At 48.2% G+C, this 22,916-nt stretch overlaps 1 protein-coding gene across 2 annotated transcripts in view; it reads right to left on the bottom strand.

Annotated features, from left to right (window-relative positions):
* Window positions 1-22,916, bottom strand: part of LOC144172308 (uncharacterized) — a 57,161-nt gene that overhangs the window by 7,181 nt on the left and 27,064 nt on the right. For both annotated transcript variants that reach the window (XM_077701066.1, XM_077701067.1), the window contains exons 10-16: window positions 20,372-20,432; window positions 19,205-19,438; window positions 12,879-12,988; window positions 12,613-12,713; window positions 9,294-9,724; window positions 4,906-5,058; window positions 3,254-3,401 (exon numbers count right to left, since the gene is read on the bottom strand). In XM_077701066.1, the coding sequence (XP_077557192.1) occupies window positions 3,254-3,401; window positions 4,906-5,058; window positions 9,294-9,724; window positions 12,613-12,713; window positions 12,879-12,988; window positions 19,205-19,438; window positions 20,372-20,432 (1,238 nt within the window). The remainder of the gene's footprint in view (window positions 1-3,253; window positions 3,402-4,905; window positions 5,059-9,293; window positions 9,725-12,612; window positions 12,714-12,878; window positions 12,989-19,204; window positions 19,439-20,371; window positions 20,433-22,916) is intronic.

Consider the following 22,916-nt stretch of genomic DNA (forward strand, 5'->3'; position numbering starts at 1 on the left):
GTGGTGTATGCCTGAATAGCCTGATGCATGCACTCAGTGTCTTAGGCTGTGTGGAGTTTTTGCCCATGGAGACGAAACCGTTGGAGGGTAGAGGTATACAGCTTTCATGTAATACGAGATGAGATGACCACAGCACATCACGGAGTGTGCTCCCGTAATCTGAACCAGATTGGTATGGAAACAGAAGCATCACACTTCCAATGCTTGTTTTTAGATGCGAAGCATCTCATGCTCGGGGCTGTGTCCCTCCCTCCCTCGTTGTCGTTGTCCGCACTCTACTGCGCATGCGCATCTCTTCAGCCCCGCCAGCGTTAGGGCTGACGTCAGCGCAGTCCACTATAAAAAGAAATAGTTAGGCGGCGCCCAGTCTCGATCCCACGATTCCCTTGCCGCAACGGCAGGTACGTGGCGCTCTTCCCACTGCGCTGCAAACCGAGACGGGAGCATGTGCTACGAACGTGCCTTATGTCCTTCACTCATTCAAACTACGTCAAGAAGCTACTGATACAACGAAGGCACGCGAAGCTGAACGTCAACGGAAATGACGAACTGAAAACTAGTGGGAACTTCAGTCGACCCCATGGCTGCTTCGCATACTACTCAGGGTTCCCCTACGGGAAGATGGTGTCATTTTTTTTTTAAACAGAATGGTGGGAAGCACAGAAAATTGCTGGACTTGGGTTAGAGCATCCGTATGCAAACCCAAAATTTTCGTCAATTGAGGGGAGTAACTTTAGCCCCTCATACACTTTACACAGCAAGAGCTTATTTTGTTGTACAGAGGCTAACACACTTGGAGTTCAATGGGCATGAAGTTTGATAAATCTTAATTCACTATATCAAACATTTACTTCTACTGAGGTTTAGTGCCTTGAGGTTCAACTGCAGTTCCTACCTCAAAAAATAGGTTGAAAGCACTAGTGCTTTTATAAGAGCCCATAACAGATTGTCTATGTATCAAAGTACTTTCTGGACTGCTTTGAACTAAATATACAGTGGAATCTCTTAAACTGTACCCGCATAAACTGCACTTTCTATTTATACCTAGTTAAGCCAAATCCCTGACTTGGCTTCCCTTTAATTTAGTGCATTCGGATAAACCGTAGTGCCGGTTAGTATGTGCCTTCTTCGCGCCCCCATCAGGTACGGTTTAACAAGGTTTCGCTGTATTGGGGGTTTGGCAGGGGATTAAAAAAGATTGTCGCAGCTTGCACTGCTGGTGCAAGCAGTCCGAGGTGACTTTTTGCTAGTTCCGCTTTGATTTACACGCTCCAAGTCGCAGCGGCGCGGGGCAAGCAAAACACTCCTCCTTCTCTCACTGTTTTTCCCACTCTACCTCTTCCCGGCGCGACTTTAGGCGCGCATGCGCGACAGCGGGGTAACGGTCGCCTCAGCAGCCTCAGCTGCCGGAGCAACAGCGGCGCCGGTGCGCGAGAGAAGCCGCGGGGCTCGCGTGCGAGTCGTAGCATATCGGAAATATCGTGACAGCGTTCTGAACACCACAGAAGAGCGGTTATATGCCCCATGCACAGGGAGGAAGCGCAGCAAGAAGTGATTTTGCTTCGTGTTAGCAAAAGGTGAGACACTCGTTTGTAAAGCGTGAATTTAATCTGAACGATAGCGCGGTGTCGTGAGCTGTACAACTACGTGTACCGTGTTCGATGTCAACTTGTGCTATGCCGTGTCGAACATCAGTGCTTATCATGGCACGTTGCGTTTGTGCTCGGTCGTATTTTCGTAACATGAATAAAGTGTTGAACTGCGATTTCTGCTGCCGTCTTACTGTCCCAGCTGCGTACGTACGCCTGCATGGAGGCGCGCCGGTCTCGGCGAGGCCTAGCGGGCGGCGCGGGGCTAGGGGCTAGCGGGGCTGGCAGCGGAGCGGCGGGAAGAAGCGGGGGGAGGAAAGCATCAGCCCCCCCTCCTCCCCCCCCTCATTTTGCGCCTCCTCGCTGTGTTGCCATGACAATTAGTACGCCTCCAAGCTCAAGATGGCGGTGACGTTGCTATGGCAATTACAACTCACTTTTGCCCGCCCAGGCTCGCCAGGGGAGGATTTGGCGCTACGACCACAATTAGGCGGGACGCTGGGTTGAAGGCTAAGATGCCGCGGACTGGTGCAAGGCTGGAGGAACAGCAGAGCTGGTGGCCCCTTTCCCTTTGTTGGAGACCCGGCTGTTGCACCTTACATGGATTTCCAAACCTGCTGCTGCAAGTTCTCCATGACTGGCAGGCCAGAATCGTTCAGTCTGCAGCCTTTCACATCTCTCCGAAAGTGGAACGCGTTAGCGCGCGCTAGAACCTGTGGCGCCTGTCCTCCCCACTTCAGGCTCAAACACCCGTGAACTGGCAAGCAGAAGAGCACGTGAGAGGTCCCACCACGAAAAGTCAAGCTGGCCTCCGCCGGCCACTCCTCATCAGATGCACGCTCACGTACGTTCGAAAGTTCCGCTTTGATTTCTTTCTTTCTTTTTTTTTTTTGCGAGCTCGCCTTGTGGTGCAAGCGCATGTACAAGCCTGGACAACACTGTGAACTCCTCAAGAGCACGCTCACGTGTGCTCGGCTGGGCTCAGTTTTTTGGTAATGCTCCACGGTGGAACTAAAAGCTTAAACAGCTCTCACGGCCGTTACCATGTCAGTTGTATGCACAAGTGAGAGCTACGTTACAGCTCCAGTATGTACGAAGGCTGCTCACATGCCATGCGTTCTTCCAAATATAGGAAGCGTGTACGCTTTTGGCACACTGATCAAAGTGTCTTTCAGTACAGTGCAGTGCACATGAGGGAGCACGAGAAGATGACCATAACACTAAGAGATACTTGAACTCCAGGCATTCAACCCCTTCCCTACCCCAAAAAGTGAGAGAGAGAGGAAGCTGTGAGGGTGCATAAGTGCTACTTAGAAAAACACACACACTAGGGCACTTTATCATCCGATGATAAACTGGCAGCAATGCCACTATACACAGCCAGGGTGGTACAGTGTATGCGATTGGCGTGGGCCATTGGCCTGAGTGCTTTCACAACACCACTGCACAGAAAAACCGGCCAAAGACAGCAGACTTGCCCAGTTCCTTGGAGCCATAGCAGCATGCCTTAGCAGTTATATTACCACTCCACATAGACAGAATAGAATCCGAACGTGCGTAGCACACTGTTGACGACCGACAGGTGCTCGGCCCACTAACTCGGCAGAGTTGCCTAGAAGGGTGCCTGCCCCCCCCCCCCCCCCCCACCCCCCCCCCCCACCCACCTGACGCAGGCCAGCAGCTGCTGGGGGGAGGTGACCCGGGGCAGCTCGGCGAAGGACTCGTCAGCCACGGCAAACAGCTCCTGGCTGTTCTGGAGCAGTTCCGAGATGGGCTCCAGCTCCGACGAGTAGGACGCGGCCGCTGCGCTCACTGGAAGCGACGACAGAGGAGGAGGAGGAGGAACAGACGCGGTGGTATATAGCACACACGCACTGCACAACTCCAGGCTGGATAATCAATGGTGCGGCCTGGGTGTGGGCCAAGCACAAACATCTGCTAAATTATTTAGAAAGGTTAGCTAGACACTAAAGAAGCTGCACCGGAAGTTTCCGCAAGTCTCTGGAAGTTCTTTGTCAGGAACGGTGAAGACGAGAGGGTGGTGAGTCGAAGACGGCCAGAAAGACAACTGCGGCCTTTTTGTACAGGACACTTTTAAACGTGCACCTTCGCTGTACCGACCTTCGCTGAAAGAGGGAAAGGTCAAGGAACCCGAATTCTGAGTACACACGCAGTTCCGTGCATCCGGCGAGCCAACTGATGGTCATCATTGCATTGACACGTGTTTTGCTCGTATATTCTTTTGGGGGAAAAAACGACATCCGTTGGGGGGAAAAGAAGCTGCGCACTGTTCAAGTTGGAACATGGGGAATTTAGAGGCACACGTCGACCAGAGAGTTTGGGCAGCGTTTGGGGCCAAGAGCCGGCAGGTTGCCGGAAAGTGTTTAGCATCAAGCGTATGCAAGTGAAGGTGTGTGTTGGAATAAACGAGCAATCCCGCAGAGTAGTCATGATATGATGAGCCAGAGCGTTCAATCTCATTTGCATCATTGCTAAAGTTGCTGCCACCTCGCAACGAGTACCAGAGTCCCTTATAGGTCGTCACGGAACTTGGAACAAAAAACATGACTCAGGGGTTGGACTTCATAGTACAGCCCCCCACATGATGAAGACCCACTTAAGCACTAGCTCAAGGTAGTCAAGTTCACCTGATTTTTATACAACTGCTAAGATGAATGACACTGCGGCACATTGGAGGAAAGTAATCAGTGGTGATTCAGGCAGATTGAGCTCGATACTCACACAACACATGCGAATACATACGACTAGCTATGCAGTCAAATTCTGACAGTACCGTGTCTACGCCTGTACAACCCGCACCAAAAATGCAAAAATTTCAGGGGTAAAGTAGAGGTGCGGGTCATATGCGAGGTGTTTTCCTTGGTACAGCTTCACGGCAATGCACATTGTGCCGTGAAGCCCCCACAGCAGCAACAGTGACTAAGCCACTCCTATCCCACTGACAGTGGTCATTTTTCACACACAGCTCAACAATGTAACCAGCTGAAAAAATATATTGGGCGAGTGAGCTAGACTTTCCCGCAAAGAAAAACTCTTAGAGTTCAGGAGTAAAGAGTAGAGGACATTAACTTACACCAATAAGAAAATTCATGTTCTGTTCTTCAGTGTTTCACTTCTATGTTGTAAAAAAATCAAGCTTGAGTGCCGGATTATTCTGGGCCTTGCAGAGGGCCTTCCCATGGCTTGAATCCGATTCAATTCACGGCAACATTTTCTCCTAATCCCGTCCTTCAGAAAGGCCGCCCTTGTGTAGGGAGACTCGCGGCCACAGCAGCGCCCCCTCCAAGACTCTCACCCGACTTCTCCGGTGGGCTGTCCTCGACCAGGGGTGCGGCCTGGCTCTCGCAGGACGAAGGCCCCGGCTCCGAGGCAGATCGGCCGTGGTCGATCTTGGACAGCAGCGACAGCAGCAGGAGGTGGCGACAGCCGTCCCTGGAGCGCCGCTTGCCTGCAAAACACCGCCACGATAGCTACTGAGGCCCGTCGGCAATGGCAAGTGAAATCTAGACATTGTGCCCTCTCAAGTTGAACACCACTTCTTTTGCAACTGGGTCCTAGATAGATCTTCCCAACCTACATCGTGTGCACAGGGTTAGAACATGCCTCTAAACTCTAGCAAGCTGCCTAGGAACAGAGTATAGTATGACTGCGCAAATAGCAATTTTTTGCTTTCGAAGGGAATGCAACAATTTTGTTCAAGCGGTGTCATCTTGAAGCGATTACTTTCGAGTCAAAACAAATGCTTCAAGGTCCCCAAAACTAAAACTGAAATTCCCAAAAATTTTACAGTTTGACGAGTAAGCTTCAGTAAATAGTAAAACAACAAATTAGCCCTTTGCGGTCTGTTGTCGGGCCACGCCTGAGTTCAGTGTTCGAGGTTAAATTTCGTAGTCTTTCTCGCTGCAAAGTGCCCGCATTCTTCGCATAAATGCTGTGCAATCTCTTGAGGAATAAGTGAACTTTCTCTGTTATTGTTTTCTTCTTTTTGCACTACAGTGCAGTGAAATGCTCAGCATGGGCCTTCTGGATTCCAGAGCGTTTTCATGTGCGCTGGGAAGCATCACCACTTCCTCATCTGTTTGTAGCGAAAGGAGTTGCAAGCAGAGCGCAAGAGAAAAAATAAATGTCCTATCAGTTCTCCTTGCACAGTTTGTGTTTTTCTTAGCAGTGCCAGAAAGTGCCAAAATGGTTGTGGACTCAAACGACTGGAAAATGGGCTGCAAAGTTCAGGACTTCAAAGCACTAATGGCACAAGCTAAGAGCTTCGCAGAAACTTTCCCAAACATTAATATCTAGACTTCTATAGTTCATACCACAAGCTAGGTGCAGCACTGTGGAGGCTACATTGTTATCAACAGCCCGCCCCCTCAGGGCGCCTAACTCACCGCGAAGGAAGCGACAAAAGGCGCCGGGGCCTTGCGGTTCCAGCTGCCGAGAGGGGAGAAGGGAATGTCCTTTCAGGACCCCCTTCACGGCGAGTTCGGCGCCCTCAGTGGGCGCACTGTTGACAACAATGTAGCCTCCACAGTGCTGCACCTAACTTGTGGTATGAACTATAGACTAGCTTATGGTTCGAAGTTTAATTTCATCTCTGAACTACAAGGGTCAAGAAAGCAGCAGCCAGAGTTGCCAACGATACCCCTCTCCAGTCAGATCAGGTGCACTGTGGCAAAGTTTGCTGCCGATGCTAAAGAAAGCTGCTCGTGCGCTTTGCCAGTGGTCTTAGGAGCTCAAAGTGCCATACTACAGTCTACACTCGTTACAGTGGATATGGCAACAACGACTTCCGGTTACAACAGACTATTTCTGTTGGTTTGTTTGGTCCCCATGCATTTTAAGCATAATCCACTCCGCTTGTAATGAACCTGACTATAGCAGACGATTGGCTACAACAGACTAAATTTCTCGCGAAAATTGTTTTAACTGAATGATAATAGCAGACTTTCGCGGTGCTGGCACCTGATATCTTTTCCTTTGTTTATTTTGGAAAGGAAACTACAATGTCTGGCAACAATGTCATCGCAGAACGGTCGTTGGCACAGCCGAGCTCGGTCAGTGCCAGTGCCCCCCCCCCTTTTTGTGCGACCATCAGTGCGTAGTTGATTTCACTGCTCAATAAACAAAGCATAATTAACGCTGTCATACATGAAGACAGGCGAGCATCACCAGAAGTATGGGTCTGTCTAAGCAGATGGTCCACTCAACTGTCAAGAACAAGGAGGCTGCCAAAAAACGCGAGTCCGGTGAGATTAAAGAACAGCGCTCTCGAATACGCTAAGCGGCGCACCTGGAAGTCGAGTCTGCCTTTGCCACAGTTGTTTATGTGATAAAGAACTCAGGTTCAGTAAAGTTCGGCTATTTATTATTTCTGCACATATCATTCCTCTTCCCTTCGATAAAAAAAGGTAAGACATGCCTCTAGCAGTGGAATGGTTCCCATACATTGCATGCAATCTGCCGCTGGCCATGCAGAGCCCAACTGGTCTAACTTACGATTTCACAGCTGTCCTTCATCGGACTATTTTGTATCGGCTGTTTTACTGATCAGACTGAGGTCATTAAAAATGCCGAATCTGCATTGGGAAAACATTAGGCAGCGATCTGAATTGTTTCACGAACGTTTTCGGGCAAACCTGCCTTGTCACAAAGGGTTTGAAAAGAGCCTGGCTAATTCTGCAGGCCCCAACTGGTTTTTATAGCTGGTTAGTAATTGCTCCTAGTTACGTTGTTGCTTTATTTGCTCAGGTTAGCGTGCACACTCGACTGCATGTGCTATAAACCTTTCCCAAGTGCTGGTGCTTAGCTTTGAAGAGAGTGTTTGGTGATTCTTTTTTTCCACATAAACGCTTTGCAGAGACGCTGCAGGTGTGCCCCTTCATGCTCATATACCCCACCTCCGTTCGGTTACTGAATACTTGGGAAACAGCAGACATTTCTTTCCGCATTAAGAGGGTCCGTTGTAACAGGCGTAGACTGTACGACCAATGCCAAGTCCATTGTAGACACATTTTGCAGGTGTTTTACAGAGAGCATTTCTCGAACTTCATAGAGGGCAATTTCTCGTACCTGAGCTCAAGACAACGAGGCTTGACAGACTGTCATTGAGAATCTATTATGGCATTTTCAAACTTTGAAACTGTTCAAACTTTTCACATACTGCTGCTGTTCGGTTTCATCCACACGCTAATACCACATTCTGCACTCCAATGTCGGAAATTTTTAATATCTGTCCTACCCTACCGAGTAGCCGCAATTTCTTGTCTGCACCCCATGCACTTGCCACTAATATCGCATTGCTGCCAATTCAAATTCCTGGTTCAACATGACAGAGGATCGCATGCATTCCGCGGAGCCCACAGCAGTGAAGAGGAAATGTGAAATGGTTGGGACAAACCTGGGGCCTTTTTACATGCCCCGCTCCCCCAGTACTTAACACCCACCAGAAGAAATACCCAGTACCCCTCTACATCTGGAAATAGATCTGCCCCACAACCAGCTGAGAAGAACCTCAGCCCCAGTGCTGGGGTCCACCTCATCCAGCTATGTACTGATGTCCTATCAAGCTTCTCCCAACATATGCGTCTATAAAGAGCAGAAGGACATCACTGCGGAAGCCAGGCATTCACGAGGCCATGAAGACAGAACACAAGTTTGGTTCCTCAAGAACACTGCTCTGTCCCAATACCAATTTTATCGCAAACTTCAAACAAATAATGCAGATATTAAGGAAAACAGAATGAAGAACTACATCATATGTCCTCCGATTTTTATCAACATCACTGCAAAATTAGTTTTTGATCAAAGACCCATGCGCCCCTTTAAGCAACTGCCAAGAAAAATGACTGGGCGATTGTAGTGGGGCCACTAGTTCCACTCTATCATATCATTTGGATGCTAATGTACAGTCCACACACCAATGACTGTATTCAGTGCTGGCCCATATTAAATCACTGCAGTGCGAAACTTGAAGTTTTCTGATATTTCTTGCGTTTTTTTTTTTGTTAAAAAAATATCAAATCCCGTTTTTTAAGAGAAATATGGTTAATTAATATGCAAAGCTTTCTCCCATGCAACCTGAGTGAAAGCCGAAATCCAAACTGCTTCGACCGTGCTGGAATGGTGCACTCGGATAGACGTTGGCTTTTAAACACAAAGGACCCAAGTTCAATTCCGACCACGAGAAGCGTTGTTCCTTCCACTTCACCCAGCATCATCATCATAGTACGAGAAAGCTTGCTTTCCTGCAGTGGGTTTTAAGGCAACGTCACCATCAACGAGGCATAGCAAGCTTCGCTTTAAAATGTGTCTTTCAGGGCTGTAATGGCAACGAGTTACTTGCTAAATCTGTCAAACTGATTTATTGTTTGATTGATTGTAGGGTGTAACGCGCCGACGCAGCGCAGGCGATGAGGCGTGCCGTAGTGGAGGGCTCCGGATTAATTTCGACCACCTGGGGATCTTTAACGTGCGCTGAAATCTCGTACTCACGGGCACTTTTGCTTTTCCCCTCCACCAGAAAAGTGGCCACCGCAGCTGGGAAACGAACCCATGTCCTCGTGCTCAGCAGCAGCATAACGCCTTAGCCACGGCGGTGGGTACTTATGTAAAACTGAAGAGTTGTATTTTGTCTCCATTTTGTCCCCGTAACCAACAGAGCCCAGTGTGTCCCCTCCCCAGGCTCACCCTTGGTGGGTCCCTTGCGTCCTCCTCCTCCAGACGGCCACCCTGAGGAAGAGGCAGAGGAGGAAGAGCGGCACTGGTGCAGGCTGGGAGCGGCCCCCATAGAGGCAGCGGCAGCACTGGCAGCGCCCCTGCGGTCCTGCAGCTCCAGCAGTCGCAGCAGCACCGACTCGTCGTCCTCCTCGCGGGACACGCCTCCAGAGGGCGCCACAATGGAAGAGGAGCAGCCGGCCGTGGCCCCCTCCCGGCTCGGGTCACTCAGGGCCTCCCCCACAGCAGAGGAGGTGGAGGCAGCAGAGGCAGAGGCACCACCACTGCCAGTGGCACGGCCCAGGTCCCACCAGTGGTAGCAGCTGCCGCTGCCACCACCGTCACTGCCACCGTGCTGGGAACAGGCACCACCGTGCTGGTGCTCCACGTCACGGTCACCAGACCTGGTCAATGGGGACAGGGGCGGGAAGAGACCGAGAGTGAGGCCTGCGTTCTTCCCCCTCTGCCACACAATGACCACCACAGTTAACTCTTTCCGTACCGCACGCGCGATTTCGATCATGAGCGATCGAAATCGATCGGAGTTTTCAAACGCTGATTTGAAAGTCGCGCCGGGCGCTTTGAAACGTTTGGCGCCATCTACCGTGTAGCACAAGAAATAAGCTTTCATTTGCAGCGTAGTTTGTATTTTTTGAGCCAGGTGGCGGCAGTTTAAAGCCCGCCGGGAGAAGCGTATAGGCGGCGTAGTTGCCGCGGTAGATGGCTGCGCCCCCGCGAGCTCGACGCTTGCTCCCAAACACCGCAAATCGCGAGATTCTACTCAATCTTCGGTGGATTTTCGTGACTTTACTAGCAGCAGTGACTCTTCCGATGATTTCGATCAGTCAGACTTGAGTTTTGACAGTGACGATAACGACAATCAGCCCGGAACATCAGCGGCCGCCAACAGGTAAGCGAGCGGCTTGTTTCTCTAGTGTAGCCGGTTTTCTTTGAGTGCTCTGCTGACGGTTCGCGAGGTTTATCAGTGTCACGCATGGTTCTATCTTATCTGCAGGGTTTCCACATCCTTTGGCCAAGACTCGCTGCTGCCTCGACAACGGAGTTTTTGCAATAAAAATCTTTACCTAAAACAATCGAGAAAAGCGTTTTTTCTTCGTGGTTTTGAAGCGCTGTAAACAAACTTTTGCAGCTCAGAAACCGCTAAAGTTAGGGCTTTGATTTTTTTAGAGAACATTGTCAAGAAATGCAGAAAACATTTGTATATTTCAGAATTTCTTCTAAAAATTTTTCTTTGAAGTTATAAAGAGCGTTTTCGCAATTTTGTGCTAAATTTGCCCAAAATGTCTAATTTGACAATTTTTATTTTGCTTTTTCTCTCTTTACAATTTCATAAAAGTTATGTCAATAAAAAGAGAATCTATTTAGGTTCATTTTCGTGTGCTTTATACATTTTTTCACCTAACAGGTTTTTCATAAAAAAAACATTACCGGAACCCACAAAAAACGGCACTTTTCCCCCGGTACGCAAAGAGTTAAGTGACGGTGCCACAACCATTGGCGGATGCAAAGGGGGGTCAGGATGTCCAACCCCCCTCTTAATTTTTGAATTTATACCCCCAAGATGACCCATCGGGAGTTAGGAAAAGTCTAGTTGATGATGTTTTTCTATTTCTTGTACTTTTGGTTTTGCGAAATTTCGGTGAATAAAAAAGGCTACTATCCCACACCTCCTCATCATCACTATCACCATCGTCCCTGATAGCAGCTGACCTCCCCCCAAAGAAAAAACCTGGATCTGCGCCTGATCACAGCCCTTGCTTAAAACACTACGGAGACTAGCCTCTGTGAGACAGCAGCGTTCTGAACCACACGATGCCTCACAAATACGCCTTCTCCATCACCCCTTATAGCCAAGTGGTATTTTGAGGGCCACCAACAACACTAAAACTGCAATCACTGTGCCAAATAATGCGCTAGCACTGCTTCACAGCCGACCGCAAATTCAGTTCTTAGAGCAGTCTGCCAATGTCGGACAAAGGCTGCAAAACACAAAAAGGCAAAAAAAATAGCCCAGATAAACTGACTTAAGTTCGCGAACGCAGATGAGAACAGCGAAGCTGCCTGGCGTTCCCTAATCATAAGGATAAGCTTCACAGAACTTCTCAAAGCCGATATATCGATTCCCGTTCACACAAATTCATTTTTGCCCTGTTCTACTGCTTGAGCCATCTAGTGGAACCTTTTGTTATTTTTGAATTTAGAACACTACTGCAAGCGTTTTTTTTTTTTCCACGGCATGCTTTTTTATTTGGTATTGCAAAAATCAAGCTGCCATGTATCTTAAATTAAAGGAACACTGCAAATATCACTTATGCACTCATGACTTACCTCAAATGTGCTAAAAATTTTCTTGTTGCTCAAGATTGTTGACAAGTATAAACACTGCCCCCAGATTTAGCAGTTCGGAAAAGCTTTGCCTATACAAGCGTTTGTCCAAGCATTCCTTTAACTTGCTGTGTGTGTGCTCAGCGCTTGCTCTCCACCACAGCAACCATGTTGCCATATTTTGTCCCACGAAAGCATCAACCAAGAACAGCTCCGCTGTTAAGACCCTGACCACACGCATGATGGCATCAGGCTGGTCAATGAAGACCAGGCATCGGGAAGAAAAGGTGGCTCAAATGCACTGAAGGCCCCTGCTGGTGGCAAAACAATCAGGAAGGACTCGAGGGAGTGGTAGTGCCAGTGCTGCTCAGTCAGCTTGCAGCCTTTTGTCGGCCCACACTCGACATAAGCTGGCAGCCCTTATCCCCTGCAGGTCACCGTACAAAGCAGAATGCATACAGCTATGCATTGCATTTTGGGCTTCTATTACTCTGCTTCTGTGGCGGGTTCACAGAGCGTGCAGCTCCTTTCTATAAAATGCAGGTTGGTGCAATCAAGGTTCCACTGCACATCAACTGCATCACTAGAATGTGTGGCAGACATTTTGGGCGACCAAAGAAAGCGAGCACTAAAGTTTCAGCTCCCAAAACTGAGCTTTGCTGCACGGGTGACTGCGTGAACCTCAATCACGCAATCAGCACCGGCAATGTCAGTGCGTGAAGTGGTGCACTACTGTCCTGTTTACCCCTCGTATAATCACTCGGTGGCCCCAGCATGTTTAATACGAAAGTGGACAGGCCAAGCAGCCGTTTTCCTTCAAGGCAGCATTTGAAACAGCTGGTCTCACTCTCTCAGTGTGCCCACGCTACCCCCTTCCCCTTTTGAAGCACCCACAACCACCCCCCGTCTGCAGCACAAAGAAGGGGGCGAGCGGGGGGCCACCCACATGGTTTCCTCGTCCACGTCGTTCTCGTCCAGGGTGGAAGCAGTGCTGGTGTTGTCGTGGAGCCTGGTCACCCGGCTGTCCACTTCGCCCTCGCTGGCACACTGCGCGGAACGAGAGACGCATCGACTCGTGAAGATAACAGCACGTAAACCAAAAGTCGATGCATCCCTGACGCATCGACTGTTGAGAAGGCGTCTTGAGAGCTTCCAGAGCTCGTGTGCTCAGGAAAGACGCACAGCTGAAGCCCGCAAGGGAATGCCACCCACCTCGCTGCTCTCGGTGCCAGAGGAGTCGGCATCGCAGGAGTCTCCCAGTGGCCGTGAGGCCCACCGGTAGTGCCTGGAAGATGCGGAGGACTTGGCACGGCAGGTCACATCTGCAAGGAGAGGGAAGGAACGGGGACCAGAGGCGGCACTGAGTGGCCATTCCACACAGCGGGTGGTAAATGCCCCGCATTGTCACACTGCACAAGCCTAGTCTAGCGGCAATGCTCATTAATAATAATAATAATAATAATAAATAATAATAAAAAAAACTAGGGGTGTGCGAATATTCGAAACTTCGAATATTCGATTCGAATTTTTTGGTATTCGATTCGATTCGAACGACACTTTTAGGTTCGAAATATTCGAACCACCCAAAACTTAAAAAGAAATTCAGAGCGTGTCTCAGCAGCAAAGTCGCGAAGCATATACACGGCGAACGGTACGTGCTTTCGCAGACTGTATCGGCCTGCTCGCGAAAACGCTCTGCGCACGCCCAACGCGCGCTGACACCGCCGGGAAACCACCCCCACGCTGCGTGCGGCCGGCGGCGTCAACATGGCGTCGGCTCCAGCCGCGAAGTGGCGCGGGCGCTCGAGCGACCGTTTCTAACCGCTCTTTAAAATGCGGCTCAAGGGAGACACGAAGTTGCTTGTGCGGTAAAGGAGCTGATAATGCATGCGAAAACGGTACCATAAAACATCATCCGCGCCGCTAGAAAGCGCCCGCAAAATATTTGCCGGGGTGCTAAGCCTAACCACCTCCGGCGGAGCCAAGCCGGCTGTTTCGATCTCATCGCAAGTAGTCAGGCTCCTCCATTCTGCCGCGCGCGTCGTGCGTCATTTTCTGACCGAGGTAGGCGCTACCGCGGGCGCGAAATTGTCGATGCGGGCGTGAAAATACAGCGCTTGCAGAGCCGAGGCGAGCGAATCGCGTGCAAAAACGCACCATGCGGTTCACGCTTGACTGTTGCGGCGTGTAGCGAGCTTGGGCACAGCGAGTGATGAGACGAGCGCGAAGCTTTACGTGCTCCAGAAAGAACTGCTTTGCGACATGGGGGTTAAAAAAGCAGAAAAAATCACGAATTTCTTCACGCGAAAGTAGGAAAAGAAATAAACGAAAACTTTTTTCAGCGCTAAATTTTTTGGTCTGTGTTGGTTCATACGAATTTCGGATGATACGAATATTTTTCGCAGTCCCGCAAGATTAGTATCATCGAGATTTTACTGTATCAGCGCGCGGCAATGTGCACGGGCTCGGGCATGCCAGCCACTAGTGTCTCAAGTGAGCGGCTGCTTTCGGTATCTGGTAAAGTGGTGACGAGCAGGAGGTTGTCACTGCTCCCCGAACATGTCGAGCAGTTAACCTTTCTCCATGTTAACATTTAAGTGAGTGCAGACCTTAACCTGTTGAGTGCAATGGTATTGTGTAATTTCTAAATTTACTTTGTATGATTTGTTGTGAAATAAAGTTGCAGTTTTTGTGTCTCTAGATGGTGAGAACTTTAATTTTACAAAAAACAATAAGTATTCGTATTCGAAAAATATTCGAAAAATATTCGATTTGATTCGAACTTTGTTTTTATTATTCGAATTCGCTTCGAAATTAAAAAATTGATATTCGCACACCCCTAAAAAAAACCAACTGTGTCTTACGCTGCACTCGCAGCCTTTGTTTTTCAAGAACGCTTTGAGATTAATTTTGGCAGGATTACTAGCAGGCCGAAATTCCACACAAGTTTGCCAGACAAGCTTCTTTGCAAGAGAACTTCAACTATGCACACTACAAGGAGTCCTGCAAGTCATTTTGAGCACACTAAGTGAACAAGCACCATCATTAGGTAGGATGGTCAACGTCGTCTGTGCCAAGTACTATAACTTTTTTTGCCAGCAGCAGAAACCTCCCACTTTTGTAGCAAAGTTTGCCGCCCCTATTCCACCCTACCCTGCATTTTTGGGCACCGCCATCTAAACGCACGTACGTCATCCATTCTCCCATGTGCGCCACGAAGCAGAGATCCTGCTATTGAACGGCTTTTTTTTTAGACTTCCGGTGAACAGATGCAATGACTGCTTAGCATCAAGGAAAGGGGGGGGTGCCGCAGGTTAACTAAAGTGCTTCCTGCAGCATGCTTGCACACAAATTATGTTCATCTATATTTACCTCTTTTACCTTTTTTTTTCTTTACTTTTCTTACGCGTGCACCCTCCTTGAGTGCACTGCTGGTTTGCTCTGTGCCTTCCCGTGAAGGCTGTTCGTCACAATTGAAAAAGCAGTTCAAACCGACGCATTCATAATCATGACATCTCCACTGTTTTAAAACTGTCTTTTTGATGTGCCGCCGATAGGAACCGCCGCAACGTGCAATCAGCGGAGCACAAAACAGGAAATGGTTGGAGGCGTCATTCCTGCAGTGCAAAGCGTCATGGGAAGGAATGCTCTCACACCATCAACAATGAGGAGAATGGTGAAAAGAAGAGGACATGTGCTGTGGCGACAATGCGTGGTTTTTGATTACCAATTCCTCAGCTAATACTCATTGCTTTAACAAAACTCTTGAAGGAGGTGATTACTGATACAGTCAAACCCGGTTATATCGAACTTGCAAAAAATACGCCTGTTCGTTCAACGTAGGGCATCATTTGATATAAGCATGCTAAGGAATTGGGCGTCATAAAGTCACATTGCATTTACCAAAACACTCCATTGATGAAACTGCCTTATTTTCGCACAAAATAGCTTTGTATCTTCTACTTGAACAACTTTGATGCCTGCAGCAGTACACACTTCTCCACATTGTCTAAAGAATAGGAGCAGCTGAGACTGCAACCTTTCGCATCATCAAAGAACTGCCGGGCTAGTGTGAGTGCACCAGTCACTCCACCGGTTGTGGGTAAAGGATCGCTGTTGCTTTTCTCACCGCGTCAGCTTTCAGTTGCACTTGGTACGATGTCGGCAGTGTTGTCTTTTAAACTCTCCCATGCTCGCAACACCATCATCCACACTCATAAACTCGCAATCATCGATCCAGCAACCGCGTCCGGAAACTTCGACAACTCACTCCACACTTTGGAAACACCAACAATGGCTTCGTTGCCCTCATCCGGATTTTAAGCCACCACTCGCACACAGAACCACGGTCGTCTGAAGCAGTTTTGGATGGCTTCTTTTTTCACATCTGCCCGAGCCTACTCCAAGCAGGTCAATCCTAGGCTCCCTGCCAACACGAACAATCTCTGCCTTACCCTTCAAGACTCTGCAGAAGGTGCTCTTGGGAATCTTTTGCGTCGCGACGACGACTTCTCACTACATTCGACTCTGTTTGTGATGGCGAGCTTCATGGTTAACAGAAAATTCTGCCGCTTCGAAGTAGATAGAGCCACTTAATAAGCCTTTAAGTGACACTAGCGCTAGCAACTGCAGCTACACTTCAGAAAAGAGCCCAGAATACACGAACAATGGAAGAAAAACGAACGAGAAAAGCACGGTGGGCACGATCATTTTTTGCATGGGGGGTGTCATGGCTCACCATGCAGGGTGCCGTGGCACAGCCCTTGATGGAGAGAGCGAGGGGAAAGAGACACCCACTGCCCATGAGAAGCCAGGCAAAGCCCCTTTTAGGGTTTGTCGGCAGATTTTCTCCTCCGTTGCAAGGAAAAGTCAACTTGAAGGAAGGGGGGGGGGGACTTCTGTGGCATTTGTCGTTTGATATATCAGTAGTTGCTGGTATTTTTGCTCCGTATAGGCATAATTTTTACTACATATTCTCATTGTAAACATGCTGTGACCTTAAATAGTTCAATATACAGGATATTCGATGTAAACGGGCTTGATATAGTCTGGTTTGACTGCACATTGCTTTCTTTTGGTTATACGAACATCCATGTAGCGGCAGAGGGTGTTTCAGGACCCCTTTAAAGTAGTATTTACACACGAGTGCAAGATGCAGGACTCGCTATTGCGTGGGCTGGTCCTTCCCCTTTTCTTTACAATGCAATTAGTAGGCAGCATGACAGAAATAAATCCACTGGCCGATAACTAAGTCTTGTGCATCTCTTGCAGCAACACAAGAACTAGTCAAGCAACATATGAACCGCTTTTGGGGAACTGCAGTTTGGGATCGGGAATCGCGAGACATTACGTTGGCCCGTTTACTTTTACATCAATTTTGGGGGGGGGGGAATCTTGAACCGTCTGCTGATTTCTAAAATGTTTTCTGCTGATTTCTAAAATGTTTTCTTCAGTCACTGTATTTTTTTTTCTTGATAGAATGCAATGCCTTACAGAGGGACAAAGCACATTTTCTTGACCACTTCCTTTTAGGTGCAGGTGATGAGTACGTAAGCAAATGTAACTGCTACTTCACCAGTTTCCTTTTATGGACCACAACACTCGCACTGAATAAGTTCTGTCGCACAATGATGAGGACAAAAAAAAAAAATCCTGAAAAACTCTGAGCACAGCCAAGCTCTTCTGTGAATATGGAAGCATTAATGCCGAACTGAACTCTGGGGATGATGCGGTGCCACCATGGAGCAGCAGCAGCCCCAGTGCTGGTAGTGAGTGAGGCAGCATGTCACACACAGCATCCTGGCTCGCTGGTGACTGCTGCGCTGCTGGGTGAGGCTGGCATTCACTCGCATCTTCCCTTTCCCAATGTGCTGCCAGCAATATGGCTTGGCCCTAAACTCTTTTGGGACCGCTCCATAGGCCATCGATCACATATGATCGATGCTTTCGCGAGCATGCAGAATACAAATTTTCGCTCGATGGAACACCTAGCGACATCTAGAAGATAGTTTGAAAACTGGAGTTTTCTCTTTTGTGAAGTTTCTTTTTTTATCACCAGGCGGCAACGCATCAGATATTTTATTCTGACGGGCAGTGGTTTCGAATGTAAGCAAACATGGCGTCATACTTGCGTGAGCGCGATAAGAAATCCGCCTCGTCTCGTCTCGCATATCTTCGCCTTCTTCTGTGGATTTTAACGATGAGAGTGGCAGTGAAGAGTCGGAATGCGGCTTTAGAGATCGGATTTCAGCTCGAGTGAGGATTCGGGTGTCGATCAGCCTGGAACATCAAATCGCACTCAAAGGTGGGTGTTGGTTTCGGTTTCAATTGGCTCTGGAGTAGGTATGTGCACTCGAAATATGTTCTGGCTGGTTTATATTTGTTCGCTAGGGTGTTAACTACTTATGGTGGTGATCTCCTGCCACCAGCGCAGAAACGGATCAAGTTTTCGTCGAGACGAGAGCCCGGCGTGTACCTGGGCAACGACGTAGCCATGGCCCTAGTGCCAAAGAGATCACACACAAATAAAAAAACCAGTTACAGCTAGCCGCATCAAACTTTCGCGATGAAGAAGCAAAGCATTGTGTTAGATTTTGTATATCCTGAAATAATTTTATTCTTTTTTAATATTTTTATATTTACGCTTTTTTCTATCTTTTTCTGTAGTTTTTTTACGATGTTCTTACTTTCAGATTTTTTCATGGTTCTATCATCACTGTTGAAGTAAAACTTGGTATTCTATGTCAAAGAACATATAATTAGCTGCATTTTGGTATATGCTAAGGCAGGATGGTGCCTTTGCTTTATGTAATAAAAAATTTGTACCGAGACCTCCCTTTTTCATCACTTTTTCCGGGGGTCCCGAAAGAGTTAAGCCAATGGCATCGCCGCTATGGAGCCGTATGATATGTCGCAGCCAAGAGGCTGGTGTGTACCTGTGTTCACAAAGTGGAAATTGGGTGCTATTTTGCTGCTACAGACAACACCGACCCCATTTTCTTTTATCAAAGGGCCACTTCATGCTTTCGCATTAATACACGTCTGAGATCCAGCTTGCTCGCTGTAGCCCTCCACCCCTTCCTCCTTCACGCACAATACTGCGAGCTGTTACAGGGAGAAATTGGGATCGGAGTGAACTTTCTGTTTTTTTGGTGTAGGGTAATGAAATTTGGCAGGCACACTGGAAGACGCTCCACTGGTGAAACTTGACAGAGTGCCAGGCACCCACACACAAGGACATCGTTTCTTGGGCTCAAACTCTTGAAGTGGTAAGAATCCCTAATCCACTTGAGGCACCTTTGAACTGAAACGACTCCCCACCAATATAAAGCGAGTTTTTGAGCGCACACCGCCAACCTCTTCTACCTGCCCGTAGGCAGCAGGCTGCCCACTCACGTCCAAACAGTTAGTCTTGCCACTGCTTTTAAGCCACAATAAAATTGGATGCACGTTAGCATTACAAGTGGGCCGCTTTACTGGAATCGGCAACAACCTAGACCTGGCTCAGTCCAGTTAGTATGCAGGGTCATTGGCTGTACCTTTCTGGGGACCCGAGCGCAGCAGTTCAGCCGTCAGGGTGTCCACTGAGGCGGCCAGGTTGGCGGCAATCTGCTGCTCCAGGCTGCCGGCGCTGCTGCTGCTGCCGGCCGCTGCCACAGCCCCGAGGGAGCTGTGCCTCCGGGGGCTTGGAGGGAGCAGGTCCGACTGGGGCGAGTCCGGTTCGGCCGCCCGGCTTGGACCAGCACCATCACCAACCCCGCTCCCCGGTTGCTCTGCACATGAAGGTCACACATGGGAGAGGTCCTGACGTGGTGACAATGCATCGTGCACCGGTCGCGAAGGTACTGGGCCAGTCTTGGGTCATGAACCCAAGACTGGCGCAGTCATGAACCCTGTCATGAACCCAATCATGAACCACGAACTGGCTTGGTCATGAATCCAAGACTAGCCGAGGCCCAATCTTGGTTTCACGCTGCCAAGGCGCAAATCAAATACGTGGCTAAGATAAACGGAGACAGGGTCCTGCATGTGAAAATACTTGTCCTTCATGAGCTGCTCTTGTATTTTGTGGTCAGAGCTGATGTGTACAAACAATCTTTGAGAAGGGGGAAGGGTGTAAAAAAAAGCTTCTTTAGATACCGGTAACTCAGCACAACCTATCCCCCTCAACAACATGCATCCATGTAGGAGGCTGCAACCTGCCTGAACCCATCCAAATAGTAAAACAAAGCAAGAAATCAAGCAAAGTGAATTCATGATTTCAAAATGTGCAAATGTTTTTTTAAAGTGTCTTTTTTTACATTTGCACATTCTTCTCGTGAAGTTACTGTGACTTCTTGGTTACAATTCCTTCAATGTTCAAATATTCAATGCCACATTCAAATTTTTCCGCATTCCCCCAGAACTATCCAATTCAAATTTGACTGGAGGTCACATTTTTCTGTTTGACCTCTGCGGATGCATCATATATGCATAGTTACAAAAACACAAGTTTCAAGAGATGCATACCAGAAGTTCAATACCAAGGTAAAGTCCATCACAATGAAACGAGCCACAGCTTGTCAACGAATGTAACAATTTTCGCACAATCAAACCAGCAAAGCGTGCATGCATCCCAGCATACCAGAAGGTGTCCACCAGTGCGTTCCTCTTCCACAACACGAAAAACAGGTGTGCCAGACTACAGCCGAACACAGAGCACTTACCTGCAGCATTCTCGGGAGTGTAGGAACCCGCCTCGTTCTTGGCCATCTCAGCAGCCAGCCTCTGATGGCAAGCAGAGGGGAAAGAAAGAAAGAACTGCATTCAGAACAGAGCTTGGCAAGTGCTGCCCATTGCGCATTTTAATGAGTACATTCGGACCGCGTTATAAGAAACACTGATATAGCGAATTATCGGCTACAGTATAATCCCGCTACAACGAAGTCCGCTTCAACGAAATTTCCGCTTCAACAAAATATTTCCAAGTCCCCGTCAGCTAGCCACAGAAGTCAATGCAACAAAGTCCTCGCCACAACGAACCATTTGTCTGGCTTGCTTTCGCTTCAACGAAATTTTTGATGATTTGGGGTGGGTTTGAACAATTATTTTACAATAAAATAAGCATAGCGCCAGCTATCTGTAACTTTTTAAACATTCAGGACGCTTAGTTTCACCGAAAACATGCGCGGTGCGCCCACACCGCCACCCAAAACAAACAAAAAAAATAACTCATAGGCGGACGCCATTGTTTGATAGTGATAACGATGTGGCTGGCCGTCTTTACATGAGGCACAGGCCCGGTTCGCCAAGCCGGAGCTAGAGCCAATCTGTATCCAATTGAAATCGCACGAATCATGGTTCCTCCATGGCACGAATGTGCTCCGCTGCTGGCGCGGCGCCGTCATGTATGCGTTGTGACTCGTGAGCAGCTGTCCTTGCCGTTTTCCTTCTACCATTCTTCATAGCCAAGAGCAAAAATCATGTTCGCGTGTTTGGTCTTGAAGCCAAGTCATCCTATCTTAGTGGCGAGCGCGCGGTCATGTTTAATGCAAGCACGCGCGCTTTGCCTGCCAAGGTCAGTAGCTGCCGTGCCCTGTCAGAGGATAAGATAACGGCACTGCTCCTGCCACAAGCGAGAGGGGGGCTTCCGACGGCCTAGCAGCTATCTGCAAGTAATCAGCTAGGTGGGCGCGCCTTGTTGTGCAGCAATACGATTTGCGCCTGCATTTCTTCACCCCCCTCCGTAACGCGTTCTTTGCGTGCAGTGAACACAGATAACCATTGGTATGTTTGTTATCTGAATAAACATGGCGTTATTGCGTGTCACTCCTTTTTCTAAACATTGTTTTTTTGCTGCCAATGATGCGGAAACATACGGGGCTATTTTTCAGGCCTTTCCGTGGTGTGTTGGGGCGGATTTCGCCTCAACGAATTTTCGCTTCAACGAAATTTTTCGTGTGTCCCGTCAATTTCGTTGTAGCGGGATTCGACTGTATAGCAAACTAAATACGAACTTTGGTTGGTCATGCTTCATTTCAATGACACTTATTCTTTTATAACGAAAGTGAAACTGTGAGAGCCGTGCACTGTCAGATACAACGAAGAAATATTTGACCAGAGAGCTGAGAAGCCACTTGGAAAAAAAACTCCTGGCGTCCGAAACTGCATAAGTAGAAAAGGCCCCTTTGTTCATGGACACTGTAGAAAACTTCATTCTGCTCGGTGCTCTGTGAATAGCTACCAGACAAAGATCACATCCTTCCTTTAAAAAATAAGAACAAAGGCCTGTTTTGTCAAATGAACTTTGACTGTTGTAATTTCACGTGCTCATGTTCCAGTTCATTTAGCTTGAAATGCAAGAAGGAGAAAGGTAACGGTTACCTTGTTTATAGTGGACTTCAAGCCTAAAAAAATGCATTTCTGTATGAAGTATTTTTGCACGAGCCAGATTGTCGATTTGTTATGGCCGATTTTTCCGTCTACCGTTACAACGAATGCCAGTTATAACAAACTAATTTATTGTACCGATACTACTTCGTTAAAACGAGGTTAGACTGTGCTGCCAGTTTCAGGTAGCTCTGATGTACTGGAGGGGAAAAAAAAAAAAAAAAAGCACAGGGCACCAGACAGTTTTCAAAAACAGGGGCGAGAAAAAAAAATCTAAAACAGTGCTCTACAAGTGCTGGCCACTTTACATTTTGCTGTGTGCCCTTAATTTCAGATACATGCTACTTCCGCATTGATGAAATTGATTTTTTTTTTTCAGCGCTACATTAACAATGCACAATTGAAAAGGCACACAGGACTAGCAGCCAGGTGGCGCATAGGGCATGGCAGTAGTAAAGCATTGTTGAGCAAGTTGGTGCACACCGTTTTGAAAATTAGAGCGCAAAGGAGCAAACGACAGAACAAGTGCTTCCCTCGGAAGATACGGGGGGGAACAACAAGGAACAGGGTGCCCCGGTCAGGTCATGGACAAATGCAATGCGAACATGAAAATATGAACCAGAACGTGCCAAATTGAACAATACTGCTTGTGGAGGTCCAAAAATGGCGTGCTATTGGTATATCTGGAAAGCCGTACTTCCCAATGTAACTAAGCCACGCGTCAATTTGGCCTACATCGAAAGAAGTCGCGCTAATTTGTGTGTCCTGGCCGATATTTTCGTGATCGCATTTCATTTGTCCATGAATATACTTGAGTGAAACACTACGTGTGCTATTCAAGTACCGTTCCTCTACCATGGGCCCCATTACATGTTCTTCTGC

This window comes from Haemaphysalis longicornis, unplaced genomic scaffold, assembly GCF_048455015.1.
Source record: "Haemaphysalis longicornis isolate Haplotype H1 unplaced genomic scaffold, Haemaphysalis longicornis Haplotype H1 scaffold_20, whole genome shotgun sequence".
Classification (NCBI taxonomy): domain Eukaryota; kingdom Metazoa; phylum Arthropoda; class Arachnida; order Ixodida; family Ixodidae; genus Haemaphysalis; species Haemaphysalis longicornis.